The sequence below is a fragment of the Perca fluviatilis genome, chromosome 17 (genome assembly GCF_010015445.1).
Source record: "Perca fluviatilis chromosome 17, GENO_Pfluv_1.0, whole genome shotgun sequence".
Classification (NCBI taxonomy): domain Eukaryota; kingdom Metazoa; phylum Chordata; class Actinopteri; order Perciformes; family Percidae; genus Perca; species Perca fluviatilis.
This window is the reverse complement of record NC_053128.1, coordinates 32,212,294-32,227,517: the sequence shown is the minus strand read 5'-3', so window position 1 is coordinate 32,227,517 and position 15,224 is coordinate 32,212,294. Positions and strand designations below refer to the sequence as shown.

The following is a 15,224-nucleotide window of genomic DNA, read 5'->3' as shown; positions in this document are numbered from 1 at the left end:
GGTGTTTCCCCCTCTCATTCCCCCCGGCCTGTGTTTTTCCCTCTCATTTTCCTGCTCTGGTGTGTCCCCCCTCTCATTCCCCCTCCTCATTCCCCCTGCTCTGGCATTTCCCCCCCTGCTTCCCTGCTCGCGTTTCCCCCATTCCCCTCTCATTCCTCCTGCTCTGGCGTTTCCCCCTCTCATTCCCCCTGCTCTGGTGTTTCCGAGCCCCTAAACCGGAGACATTAGGAAACTCTTCTGACCCGTTCTGGTCGGTAATCTGCAGGTTGTGTTTCAGTCTCAACGGCCGCAAACGAAGACCTTTGGTAACGCCAACATTTCTCCGTCCTGATTGGGTCTCATCGGTGACGACGTCTCGTTCTCTGAGACTTAAAGCTACTAACGTTACCATGGCGACTACCAGCAGAAGGAGGAGTCTCCACGCTGCCTCCTGTTTATGTCCACTATGCGATATGAGGTTTGGGCGTGTTAGTTTAAACGGAGATCAGTTCTTCTACTGGAGCTAAAAAAAAACTAGTCTGCATGGAGATCGCTTTTGGCTCAAAACTCCGCTTGTGAACCAAAACGTAGCGATGTAAATGTAGCCTGGGTCTTTACTGGTCTACCCTTTAACCAACCTTTCACCTGCAGATTTCACATCGGGCTGCAATGATGTGTTCAAATTCTGAAATGGAAGACAGAAAAGCTCATATACAAACACTTGAATTGAAATTTCTAATGGAAACAGACAAAAAAAAAAAAAAAAAAAAATATATATATATATATATATATATATATATAAGAAAATTGCAAAGGCAAAGTGAACTTTAAGACACGGTTTTATGTTGTTTTCACAACCACAGTTTCATCAACAGGAAGCTGGGAGTACATTTTGAGATTTAGGGGCCCAACTAAGCACTTCAACAAAGAAGTCTGACCACGAAAATATGTTGCCTTTATTAAGTTAAAAGGTCTGAAAACTGCTACAAGACGTGCCGAGCCCTCAGTATTTATAACATTCCTAGAAAGTTTCATCTCATTCAGAGAAACGTAGTAAGGCTGAGTGGCATCAATAATAATCTCATCTCTCATAGACTTTATTGTATTTATAACTCAGCCACTGAAAATAGTTATTAGTAAATTCCTTCACCACACTTAAAAGGCTCACTAAGGCATGCTTATCAACAGTGTTCACGATCAAAATATAATTTACAACTGACATATAAAACACACGTATGTCAACAAGTGGCTTCAAATTTGGTTTTTCAGTTGTATTCTTCATCTTTGTGTCAGTCCTACATTTCCCATATTTTCTTGTCAGTCAAATCCCAAATCACCAAGCGGCAATTGTCCAAAATTAGCTTGGCAGCTGGTCCGTAAACAAGCACAGCTCGTAAGTCGAGAGATGTCTGAAGAGTTTGGACGGTTGTGTCTTCCAAAAAAGAACAAAAATACACAAACGAAAAATGTAAGGAATTAATTAAACACTGTGTTTATCTGCTTTTTCCGTAAACTGCAAATGTTAGCATGGCTGGATTACTAGCTTATTATTCACCGTAGTAGCTAGCGTTACCAGCAAGGCTAGGAGTTAGCATTTAATTAGCTAACTACAGTCAGAGAATGTAGTTAGGTAATTAGTGAACAGGCTCTCCGTAGATGGGCTCTGCTACATTATTATGTTGGGTTGAAGACGTCCACTCTGTGGGAGCCAGTCCCTCATTTAGTTTAAGCTAACGTTAGTTGTTCTTTATTTGATTTGGGATTTTTACTCCTGAAACTCCAAATAAGCGTGTTACTCAAGACAGGTACAGCAACTACATTGGTTATTCATCTTTAAACTGAAACATAATGTTTGGAAATATATGAATATATTATATATGTGTTGTTTGTCCAAGTATATGTTTTCAACAGTAATCGTCCAAACCGGTTAGAACAGAATAACATCCTTTTCTGTCAAATACTTTATAATACAGTTTGTTCCTGACATTTCTTTCTTATCACACTATATGTATTATAACACCAAAACTAACCAGCGCCATCTGCAATACAAATACAAAGATGTCTCTTCTTTTCCATGTCTTCTAAACAGCCTGATCTCACAGAAATATGTGAAATATGACTATCGTGGTCGTGGTGGCACATAAACAATACCAATGGAAAGTCATTTAAACCCCTAACCCTAACTTAATCTTGTTTTCAAGCAGGGGAGCAGAGTTTGTGTCCCGAAAGAAGTTAAGGAGAAAACACAAGACTTCCACCCAGGAAACTGGTGTTCATGTCCTGGAAGAAGTTAAGGAGAAAACACAAGACTTTCACCCAGGAAACAGGTGTTCATGTCCTGAAGAAGTTAAGGAGAAAACACAAGACTTTCACCCAGGAAACAGGTGTTTGTGTTAATCATTCATTGGAATAAATGGGGCTCCGCCTCGAATGCTGTATCCAGGTCTTATTATACATCCATTATCAATTTACAAGATTGTACTTCTAATTTTTTGGACTAGAAGCTGCATCAGCTGACCTCCATCTTCATTCTTTCCTGCCCTGAACAGTCAGCCCGACTCAAACAAAGCTGTTTCACTCTGGCAGGAAAGTTATGGAAAGTAAAGTTGAAGTAGTGTTCGACTCAGAGGTCTCAGACCAGAAAAACAGTTTGCTCTTCATTATCAGGTGTGAGCTGGTATTGTTTTCACAGGTAATGCTGAGCTGATCTCCGGTCTGGGCGAATGAACGCGCACCGATCCCATCCTGTTGATCGAGGTGGCCTTCGTGATGCCTTCGCTGCCCACGGTGGAGAGCGGAAAGCTCTCGTAGCTCTCCGCCGCGCGGTGGCCGCACTGGCAGCGCTGCAGCGTTAGCTTCAGCTCCCTCTGGAAGTTGCTGTTGAGGAAGCCGTACACCACCGGGTTGATGCAGGTGGAGGCCATCGCCATGAGGTGGCAGGCGGAGAAGACGGCGTCGTGCTGGCAGTCGGGTAGCGCCTGGTGGTGCCAGTCAAACAGCGTGTTGAAGACGGTGAGCGGCAGCCAGCACAGAGCGAAGGCTACGACGATGGCTAACAGCATGGTGTTGATCCTCTGGGCGCCCTGAGTCCTCTGGCTGCGCTCCAGCATGTCCCTGCACAACACAGCAGACAATAAAGTGTGAAATATCACACCGACTACGGCACAATAGAGCTCCACAGTGTGGTTCCGGAGATAAAAATCCTATTGATTTTCTCCATAAGGATTGTCAGCCACTGGTGTAGTCTATGTGATATGCAGGTATATGCAGTATACCCACTAAGAAAGCTCCGGGATTTCCATATACCCACTTAAAAATGTGCAATGACACGCAACAACATATATTTGTGACTTTCACTTCAGATATTTGTGTTCATACAGTACAGGCCAAAAGTTTGGACACACCTTCTCATTCAATGTGTTTCCTTTTTATTTTCATGACTATTTACATTGTAGATTCTCACTGAAGGCATCAAAACTATGAATGAACACATATGGAATTATGTACAGTTCCTTGCGAAAGTATTCGGCCCCCTTGAACTTTTCGACCTTTTGCCACATTTCAGGCCTCAAACATAAAGATATAAAACTGTAATTTTTTGTGAAGAATCAACAACAAGTGGGACACAATCATGAAGTGGAACGAAATTTATTGGATATTTCAAACCTTTTAAACAAATAAAAAACTGAAATATTGGGCGTGCAAAATATTCAGCCCCCTTAAGTTAATACTTTGTAGCGCCACCTTTGCTGCGATATAGCTGTAAGTCTCTATCAGTTTTGGACATCGAGAGCTGACATTTTTGCCCATTCCTCCTTGCAAAACAGCTCGAGCTCAGTGAGGTTGGATGGAGATGCTTAGAACAGCAGTTTTCAGTTCTTTCCACAGATTCTCAATTGATTCAGGTCTGGACTTTGACTTGGCCATTCTAACACCTGGATATGTTTATTTGTGAACCATTCCATTGTAGATTTTGCTTTATGTTTTGGATCATTGTCTTGTTGGAAGACAAATCTCCGTCCCAGTCTCAGGTCTTTTGCAGACTCCATCAGGTTTTCTTCCAGAATGGTCCTGTATTTGGCTCCATCCATCTTCCCATCAATTTTAACCATCTTCCCTGTCCCTGCTGAAGAAAAGCAGGCCCAAACCATGATGCTGCCACCACCATGTTTGACAGTGGGGATGGTGTGTTCAGGGTGATGAGCTGTGTTGCTTTTACGCCAAACATAACGTTTTGCATTGTTGCCAAAAAGTTCGATTTTGGTTTCATCTGACCAGAGCACCTTCTTCCACATGTTTGGTGTGTCTCCCAGGTGGCTTTTGGCAAACTTTTAAACGCACACTTTTATGGATATCTTTAAGAAATGGCTTTCTTCTTGCCACTCTTCCATAAAGGCCAGATTTGTGCAGTATACAACTGATTGTTGTCCTATGGACAGAGTCTCCCACCTCAGCTGTAGATCTCTGCAGATCATCCAAAGTGATCATGGGCCTCTTGGCTGTTCTGATCAGTCTTCTCATTGTATGAGCTGAAAGTTTAGAGGGACGGCCGTCTTCAGATTTGCAGTGGTCTGATACTCCTTCCATTTCAATATTATCGCTACAGTGCCCTTGGGATGTTTAAAGCTTGGGTTTTTGTATCCAACCCTTTAAACTTCTCCACAACAGTATCTCGGACCTGCCTGGTGTCTTGTCTTCTTTCTCTGCTTACACGGCCTCTGAACATCACAGAATCTTAACGCTGATACACACTATATAAAGTTGTGATTTTTGACCACTTTTCAGTTTTTTTTGTTAAAAGTTTGAATAAATATTTACTTCATATCCCACTTTTGTTGATTCTTCACAAAAAATTACAGTTTTATATCTTTATGTTTGAGGCCTGAAATGTGGCAAAAGGTCGAAACGTTCAAGGGGGCCGAATACTTTCGCAAGGCACTGTACTTAACAAAAAAGTGTGAAATAACTGGAAACATTTCTTATATTTTAGATTCTTCAAAGTAGCCACCCTTTGCTTTTTTATTAATAAGGGAAATAATTCCACTAATTAACCCTGACAAAGCACACCTGTGAAGGTAAAACCATTTCAGGTGACTACCTCATGAAGCTCATTGAGAGAACACCAAGGGTTTGCAGAGTTATCAAAAAAAGCATGCCCGATCCTACATAGGAACCCGTTTATGAGAATGGTAGCGTGCTCGATCGATAAACGAAATTAGAAGGTGTGACCTGCGTCGCCTCAGGCGGAGGAAGATGCGGAGGTAGCAGAGGAGCACCAGCAGCAGAGGCAAGCAGTACTGGAAGAGCAGCAGTGACGTGGTGTAGGCAAGACGATGCTTATCTGACGGCCACAGCTCCATGCAGATCAGATGGTCCCTGAGAAAAGACAGACACAAACCCGGTGGCATTTTAGATCCTTTACTTAAAGCAGGGGTGTCAAACTCAACTTCCCAGAGGGCCACACTGGAAACTAAGAATCACATCAAGGGCCAGACATGTTTAGTTTTAGTTTCACATGCTTTTATTTAATCGAAAAAGTCAAGGAACTTTAACTGGATTATTGCGTGTCTCGTATATTCTCACTTACAGCTTGGTCGACATAAAGCCCCAAAAAAGTAATTTCGCCATCAAAGAAAAAAAGCGACAAAAACATTGGAAAAAAACGCCAGAAAAGGCCCCAAAAACGTTGGAAAAAAGTGTCAAAAAGGTCGGAAAAAGCGACAAAACATTGAAAAAGCTACAAAAACTAGGCGGGCCAAAATTTATTGTGAACCTAAATTGATATGCGGGCCGGATCAAAATCTGCGAGGGGCCGCATTTGGCCCACGGGCCTCGAGTGCACGTGTGACTTAAAGGGTAACTTCGTTGTGTTTTCAACCTGGACCCTATTTTCCCATATTTTTGTGTCTAAGTGACTGATGGGAACACCAATCTTTGAAAGTGGTCCACCATTAAGCAAGCTGCAATGTAACCCTATATGAAAAATGTTCACTCATAGGCGTCAATTTCGGTGGGTACGAGTACCTATCAGATTTCGTCATGAGTCATTTTGTACCCACCACTTTTTTTGAAAACCTCAAGCTCAATTTAGTTAAAAAGAGCGACAGATGCCAACAAATCCAATCTCTATCCCCACAGGGCAGGCACAGACACAGCCGTTCTGCTGCTGCGCTGGCTACACGCTCCACTGTTCACCACGCTGCCTGTCTAATGCTTTTTGAAAACTTAAAGGAATACGCCACCGTTTGTTGAAATAGTTCTTATCACGGTCTCCCCTGGCTGTAGATAGGTGGGCCAACGCATTTGTCTTAGTGCAAGTAATTAGGTTGTTTTTTTTGTCTTTTGTTGGCTCACTTTTACTCACAACATGCTAACCGGCAACATAGGATTCCATTCACTACGCTAAGCTAACTAGCGGCGGCGCTGCCGGTGTTGCACCGAACCAAAACGATGCATGCACAAAAAATGTGTTGGCCCACCTATCTAAAGCTAGAGGAGACCCCACCTATCTACAGCTAGGGGAGACCTCACCTATCTACAGCTAGGGGAGACCTCACCTATCTACAGCTAGAGGAGACCCCACCTATCTACAGCTAGAGGAGACCCTACCTATCTACAGCTAGGGGAGACCCCACCTATCTACAGCTAGAGGAGACCCCACCTATCTACAGCTAGGGGAGACCTCACCTATCTACAGCTAGGGGAGACCCCACCTATCTACAGCTAGGGGAGACCTCACCTATCTACAGCTAGGGGAGACCCCACCTATCTACAGCTAGGGGAGACCCCACCTATCTACAGCTAGGGGACCCCAGCCTTACGTAACCCCAGCAGCGAGGAGACCTCTCCTATCTACAGCTAGAGGAGACCCCACATATCTACAGCTAGAGGAGACCCCACCTATCTACAGCTAGAGGAGACCCCACCTATCTACAGCTAGAGGAGACCCCACCTATCTACAGCTAGGGGAGACCCCACCTATCTACAGCTAGAGGAGACCTCACCTATCTACAGCTAGGGGAGACCCCACCTATCTACAGCTAGAGGAGACCCCACCTATCTACAGCTAGAGGGGAACTCACCTATCTACAGCTAGAGGAGACCCCACCTATCTACAGCTAGAGGAGACCCCACCTATCTACAGCTAGGGGAGACCCCACCTAGGCCTGTCGCGATAGTCAATAAATCGAGTTATCGCACGATAAAAAAAAATGAGCTCGATAATTTTTCCGCCCGCGATAATTTCCATTTGCATGCTTGTTTGTTTTCCTCGTCTCTCTCTACCAAAGAGACTGGAGGACCACTCTCGGTTCCTTAGCGTAACGAGGAGTGAACCCTCTTGTCAGTCGCATGGTCTTTGTGGGGGCGGGACTGCGGACAGAGAGACAGACAAACGCTAGTTGAGTAGTAGGGCGGGGTTTCCGCAGCACTTTGCAGTTAAGGCGCGGCCAAAAGAAAGTAGGCCTATAGAGCGATGTCCACCGTGTTATTTGGCGCCTCGTTTCTCCCTTTCAATCCAAACCACACAGCTGACAACCTGCAGGTGGAGACTGTGGAGACGTGGCTCGGACATACACGCTGCTGTCTCGCTAAAGCGGTTTCAGGAAAGTGGCTGCATGTTTCCGACAATGCACAGAACATTAACGGTACAAGCCTACAGCTGTCCGCGGACACGGAGTGTGGAAAGTGTGTCAGAGTTGCACACGTGTGTGTGTGTGTGTGTGTGTGTGTGTGTGTGTGTGTGTGTGTGTGTGTGTGTGTGTGTCCGCCCCAATAAGCTCTGACCTGAAGAGGAGCAGAAGCCGCACCTTCGGCCAAAATGAAGACTGAAAACAGAACTATTTTGGTACATTTACTCGCCGTGTGGCAGATAGCCATACAGATAGATTTAATTTATTAATTATATATTATTTAAATTTAATATTTAGAGTTAAATAATTGTAAAATGTAGTACAGAGTCTGTAGTCTGAGAACTTACGTGTCACAAACGGCAATTCCACAACTGTAATCAGGTGAAAGACGACATACTAAAGGAGATCAAAGACATGTTCTTGATATTTAAAATGTCTTCCAGTTCCAGTGTTAAATATTATTTAGAAATAAAAGTGTATTGATCTTTGAAAAGGTGTACCTGTATTATTATGCCATTATCATTATATTAGATGCAAATGGTCTCGATGACAATATTATCGTTTTATCGCACAATTTCTGGACTATCGTAGCAAATTGTTTCGTGACTACCCACCTTCACGTAGAGGAGACCTCACCTATCTACAGCTAGAGGAGACCCCACCTATCTACAGCTAGGGGAGACCCCACCTATCTACAGCTAGAGGAGACCTCACCTATCTACAGCTAGAGGAGACCCCACCTATCTACAGCTAGGGGAGACCCCACCTATCTACAGCTAGAGGAGACCTCACCTAACAGCTAGGAGACCCACCTATACGCTAGAGGGACCCACTATTACAGCTAGGGGAGACCTCACCCATCTACAGCTAGAGGAGACCTCACCTATCTACAGCTAGGGGAGACCTCACCTATCTACAGCTAGAGGAGACCTCACCTATCTACAGCTAGGGGAGACCCCACCTATCTACAGCTAGAGGAGACCTCACCTATCTACAGCTAGAGGAGACCTCACCTATCTACAGCTAGAGGAGACCCCACCTATCTACAGCTAGAGGAGACCTCACCTATCTACAGCTAGGGGAGACCTCACCTATCTACAGCTAGGGGAGACCCCACCTATCTACAGCTAGGAGAGACTCAACCTATCTACAGCTAGAGGAGACCCCACCTATCTACAGCTAGGGGAGACCCCACCTATCTACAGCTAGAGGAGACCTCACCTATCTACAGCTAGAGGAGACCCCACCTATCTACAGCTAGGGGAGACCCCACCTATCTACAGCTAGAGGAGACCTCACCTATCTACAGCTAGAGGAGACCTCACCTATCTACAGCTAGGGGAGACCCCACCTATCTACAGCTAGAGGAGACCTCACCTATCTACAGCTAGAGGAGACCTCACCTATCTACAGCTAGAGGAGACCCCACCTATCTACAGCTAGAGGAGACCTCACCTATCTACAGCTAGGGAAGACCTCACCTATCTACAGCTAGGGAGACCCCACCTATCTACAGCTAGGAGAGACTCAACCTATCTACAGCTAGAGGAGACCCCACCTATTTACAGCTAGAGGAGACCTCACCTATCTAGCCAGAGGAGACCCCACCTATCTACAGCTAGAGGAGACCTCACCTATCTACAGCTAGAGGAGACCTCACCTATCTACAGCTAGGGGAGACCCCACCTATCTACAGCTAGAGGAGACCCCACCTATCTACAGCTCGAGGAGACCCCACCTATCTACAGCTAGAGGAGACCCACCTATTACAGCTAGGGGAGACCCCACCTATCTACAGCTAGAGGAGACCTCTCCTATCTACAGCTAGAGGAGACCCACCTATCTACAGCTAGAGGAGACCTCACCTATCTACAGCTAGAGGAGACCCCACCTATCTACAGCTAGAAGAGACCCCACCTATCTACAGCTAGGGGAGACCCCACCTATCTACAGCTAGAGGAGACCGTGATAAGAACCATTTCAACAAATGGTGGCGTATCCCTTTAAGGCTTTCTTCTTCATAAAACATGTCGGACATCATCACATTTTTGTATACATTTTTATTCATTTACATTAGTGAGCTACAGGACAGCGTCTTTCATAACATGACCTGCGCGAAAGAGAAAAAAAAATATGTATGCGTCATTGTACCCAGCACTTCTGGAAATGCACTTCCGAATGCGTCTCTGTTCCCAGCAAATTTCAAACCAAACTGACGCCCACGTGTTCACCGTTAGTTTGCGTCCACTAAAAGTGCTGCTTTTGCAGCCGACAGGTTCAGATTATTTAGTTAGTGTTGTAATCGGTGGATAAGATGCAGAAACGTGGCTGCATCTTCATCAAACACTTCAGGTTACCTCAGGGAGAAAACATGTCACAGACCGTGAGGGAGTGAAGGACAAGGTATTTAATTAGCATGCATTGTTTTGTTTATGAGAGATGTGACATTTTGTATGTTTTCATGATTTTGTGTTCTTAAAGGGTAACTATGTTCTCATGTGTTTGTGTCTAAGTGACTGATGGGAATAACAATCTCTGAAATTGGTCCAGTATTAAGCGAGACGTTAGCGTCCACTAAAAGTTCTGACAGACTCAGATTATTATTCCAAGTGTCTGACAACATTATGGAAAGGATCCCTACAGAGATAGAGCTTTTAGTTAAAGAGTAAGATCCTTTTAGTTTAATATGAAACAGCCCCGAAATCACCATCACCAAACTCCACCAGACTCCATGTAAATAATCAGGACTTTTAGCGTGTATAGAGCCAGCATATCTCCACCAGACTCCATGTAAATAATCAGGACTTTTAGCGTGTATAGAGCCAGCATATCTCCACCAGACTCCATGTAAATAATCAGGACTTTTAAGCGTGTATAGAGCCAGCATATCTCCACCAGACTCCATGTAAATAATCAGGACTTGCGTGTGATAGAGCCAGCATATCTTCCACCAGACTCCATGTAAATAATCAGGACTTTTAAGCGTGTATAGAGCCAGCATATCTCCACCAGACTCCATGTAAATAATCAGGACTTTTAAGTGTATAGAGCCAGCATATCTCCACCAGACTCCATGTAAATAATCAGGACTTTTAAGCGTTAATAGAGCCAGCATATCTCCACCAGACTCCATGTAAATAATCAGGACTTTTAGCGTGTATAGAGCCAGCATATCTCCACCAGACTCCATGTAAATAATCAGGACTTTTAGCGTGTATAGAGCCAGCATATCTCCACCAGACTCCATGTAAATAATCAGGACTTTTAGCGTGTATAGAGCCAGCATATCTCCACCAGACTCCATGTAAATAATCAGGACTTTTAGCGTGTATAGAGCCAGCATATCTCCACCAGACTCCATGTAAATAATCAGAACTTTTATCATCGTAAAACACACTTCATTCAAAGTGGACAGAAACTAAATAAAATTACCAAAAAGTCGTCTTGGTTCATCTTTCCACTGTTCCAACAATCACCACTCTGGTTGGGTTGAAATAAACCTTTAATTCACCCATTCACCCATTTACATGCGGACATACTGTACATATCTGTCTATATGGTAAAACAGCTCGATGATCGCTGAATATTGTAAATATTAGACGGGGAGAGAGAGAGAGAGAGAGGAAAGAGTAAACAATTAATTAATTGTTCCTCAGCCGAGGGCTGAGAAGCACCTGAGGGATTAAGTTTCAACGCAGGCGGATAATAAGCTAAACCCACAATTAAAATACACACTTCTGCTCTACAAAGGGATATGCCTTTGTAGTGTTCTCATTTATACATATACCGTATACACAATGCATTAAATACTTAGTTTTAATCGTTATCTGGCTGCCCTGTCGTGTGTTTGTTATGAGCGTCTCTGGGTCTGTGAGCATCTTAATGCTGACATGGTGAAATGTAAATTGGGAACAGCCTTGAAAGTAACCAATCATAGGATATTTCGAATTGCATAATATGCAAAAGTGTGAATCCCGTTCTATGGACAATTTCTGTTAAAATATAGAGTCACAGCTATTAATACACAGATACATTTCTTAGAGTGTGGACTAGCCAGACCATCCTCCGCTGGGTTGTGGAAGAAGGTCTGGCAATGCGAGACTAGGGCCTTACCTGAAGGGGTTTACGGGCAAGCTGATGTTCTGGAAAGGGTCGTTGGTGAGGATGTTGAAGGAGAGGAAGGGCAGCGAGATGAAGCAGGCGACCAGCCACGTCAGCCCGACGGCCAGGTACGAGTGTCCGGCGGCCGGGGACCAGCCGGTGGGATGGAGGATCAGCTGGTGGCGCTCCAGAGCGATCAGCACCAGAGAGAAGACGGAGACGGTCACTGACATGCACTGGACGAAGGGAGTCACCTGCACAGACCCAAAGGATAAGGGTTTAGATCGTTGGGCGCTATCCTGCACCCGGCGCGGCGCAACACAACGCAGCGCCACGCAAAGCCCGACGCAAGTGTCTTTGCTAGTTTAAGACCGACGCAGTTGTCAGTTTCCCGTCCAGCGCGGGGGGCAGGTCTGGGACACGACAGAGAGCGCCACGGCTATTATATAACGTAGGGAACTAAAATCAATTTCACAATTATCAATCAGTCACTAAAACAAAAAAACATGGGAAAATAGCACCTGCGCCCATCTGTGCGCCCATGGGCGTGCTGGTCTTACAGGGAGGTGTGTTCAGGTGCATTCTGGGCGTGCTGGTCTTACAGGGAGGTGTGTTCAGGTGCATTCTGGGAGTATTGCTATCTTGAGGCAGCGGGAAGTGATCGCTCCATTGACCAACAAAAACCTGGTCTAAAGTCAATAACGCAGCATTTCATTGTTATTTTAACAGAGCATTAGTAAAATGCTCCTAGGCTCGTGCACAGCGCGCACACACTATGCTTGTTACACACACAGGGACACACACACACACACACACACACACACACACACACACACACACACACACACAGAGACACACACACATACAGAAGATTACAAATAAAAATATCACAGTGCAAATCCTCCATCATAACAGCAATGCTCCAAGGTCCAAACGCGCCTGGCTTTTAAAAGGAATGGGAGATGATCTCTGATTGGTTGATTGCATGTTGCGCCCAAAACACACCTCTGATTAATGAAGACACTAAGTCCAACCCTTTAGAACCAGGCGGCCGGCGCACAGACACTTTTTTTACGCTGTCAAACTAGCAGAAGTGGATTTGGACACACCCTAAACACACCTGTGCCAGGCGCGTCATGCCGTGCGCTTAAAGGGCTGAATAGGGCCCAGAGTGTGTTAGGGATTTAAATCACAAGTTGTATCTAGGCCTGTCACGATAACAAATTTTGCTGGACGATAAATTGTCCCAGAAATTATTGCGATAAACGATAATATTGTCATCGAGAGACCATTTGCATCTAATATAATGATAATGGCATAATAATACAGGTACACCTTTTCAAAGATCAATACACTTTTATTTCTAAATAATATTTAACACTGGAACTGGAAGACATTTTAAATATCCAGAACATGTCTTTGATCTCCTTTAGTATGTCGTCTTTCACGCTGATGTACAGTTGTGGAATTGCCGTTTGTGACACGTAAGTTCTCAGACTACAGACTCTGTACTACATTTTACAATTATTTAACTCTAAATATTAAATTTAAATAATATATAATTAATAAATTAAATCTATCTGTATGGCTATCTGCCACACGGCGAGTAAATGTACCAAAATAGTTCTGTTTTTCAGTCTTCATTTTGGCGAAGGTGCGGCTTCTGCTCCTTTTCAGGTCGGAGCTTCGTGGGGGCGGACACACACACACACACACACACACACACACACACACACACACACACACACACACACACACACACACACACACGTGTGCAACTCTGACACACTTTCCACACTCCGTGTCCGCGGACAGCTGTAGGCTTGTACCGTTAATGTTCTGTGCATTGTCGGAAACATGCAGCCACTTTCCTGAAACCGCTTGCGAGACTGACCAGCGGCGTGTATGTCCGAGCCCGTCTCCACAGTCTCCACCTGCAGGTTGTCAGCTGTGTGGTTTGGATTGAAAGGGAGAAACGAGACGCCAAATAACACGGTGGACATCGCTCATATAGGCCTACTTTGTTTTTGACGGCGCCTTAACTGCAAAGTGCTGCGGGAAACCCTGCTCCAACTCTCAACTAGCGTTTGTCTGTCTCTGTCTCTCTGTCGGCAGTCCCGCCCCCACAAAGACCATGCGACTGACAAGAGGGTTCACTCCTCGTTACGCTAAGGAACCGAGAGTGGTCCTCCAGTCTCTTTGGTAGAGAGAGACGAGGAAAACAAACAAGCATGCAAATGGAAATTATCGCGGGCGGAAAAATTATCGAGCTCATTTTTTTTTATCGTGCGATAACTCGATTTATTGACTATCGCGACAGGCCTAGTTGTATCTCGATATTATGTTGATTCTTTGAACAATGATATTACAGTTTTTTTTCCAACTGCTTACACACGTTTTCAAAGTTATGTTTCCGTTTTTCAAACCTCTACACACAATTCCCAAAACTGCACACACAAAATGCCTCACATCTCCTTCAAAATGCATTAAACACATCTCAAAATGAAGCATTTGCATCAAATGGCAAACACTTTTTTCATAATAGTACATTTACATATACCATGTACATACTGTTGTTCTAAATCTAAAGCTCTTTTGTCTTTCATGGACCTATATCTACATTTACGATGTAATGTTACAGTAAAACAGAAACTAGTTATTGGGCAAAACATTACGTTTGTAAGAATAGCGCAGTGTTGAATACAGTACAAACATACGGAAACCAAAGGTGTCATTTTTAGAATAAAGAATGTGTGTGTGTGTGTGTGTGTGTGTGTTGTGGTGTTGTGTGTGTGTGTATTGATTTATAATGCTGAAATAGTCATTACATAGTTAGCTGTTCTCATTTCTGAAGGTTTGAAGTATGGACGCCACTGTAAAGCTACTCAAGATGGGCTTCTCTCATTGGTCGATCCGTGGTTGATCACATGATGAATAAGTCTGGCCCTGATCTCATCAGAGATGGCTCTCCTTCTTCTCCTCTTCTTCCCTCCTCCTCCTCCTCCTCCTCCCCTCCTCCTCCTCCCCCTTGCTCTCTCTGGTTATTGTTTGTGCCATCCATTGTCCAAAACAGGGTAATCTGACCTTTGACCTTTGTATAGACCTATAGTAAAGCAGTGATTTGATTAGTGTTCAGTTAAGCATAATGTGTTTACACATGGGAGGAGAGTGTGTGTGTGTGTGTGTGTGTGTGTGTGTGTGTGTGTGTGTGTGTGTGTGTGTGTGTGTGTGTGTGTGTGTGTGACCTGGTGAATAAGTGAAGCATTTTGATTGGTTGTGTTTGGAAAAGGAAAGCAAGTCACGTCCTGTTGGATTGTTGTGTCTTAGATAGAGAATTGTGTGTAATGTTTTTGAAAAAAGTGTCTTATGAAATTGAAAAGGGAGCGAAAGGCTGAGAACTAGATTAAGGTTTTGGAGATTTGGTGTGTAGTTTTGCTCTTTGCGCGAGAGGTTTCAAAAATCGTGTGACATGAAAAAGATTTAGTGTGTAAGCAGTTGGAAAAAACTAAGTAA

General features: G+C 44.2%; 1 protein-coding gene across 1 annotated transcript; it reads right to left on the bottom strand.

The window, feature by feature from the left end:
- Positions 1-911: 911 nt before the first annotated feature.
- npy8ar (neuropeptide Y receptor Y8a) lies at positions 912-13,786 on the bottom strand. The gene is made up of 4 exons (XM_039780272.1): positions 13,541-13,786; positions 11,724-11,965; positions 5,209-5,355; positions 912-3,093 (listed from the first exon to the last, which is right to left on the bottom strand). The coding sequence occupies exons 1-4, from the start codon at positions 13,712-13,714 to the stop codon at positions 2,643-2,645; spliced, it is 1,014 nt and encodes a 337-aa protein (XP_039636206.1). The 5' UTR covers positions 13,715-13,786; the 3' UTR covers positions 912-2,642.
- Between the last annotated feature and the right edge of the window lie 1,438 nt (positions 13,787-15,224).

What these genes read in the sequence shown, in the direction of transcription:
- npy8ar (XM_039780272.1), bottom strand. Translation starts at nt 13,714, where the DNA reads ATGTCCACCGTGTTATTTGGCGTCTCGTTTCTCCCTTTCAATCCAAAC. An exon ending in CAATGCACAGAACATTAACG is followed by an intron (nt 11,966 to 13,540) that starts GTACAAGCCTAC and finishes GGGTCTGTGCAG; the next exon opens with GTGACTCCCTTCGTCCAGTG. An exon ending in CTCCGCCTGAGGCGACGCAG is followed by an intron (nt 3,094 to 5,208) that starts GTCACACCTTCT and finishes TGTGTTGTGCAG; the next exon opens with GGACATGCTGGAGCGCAGCC.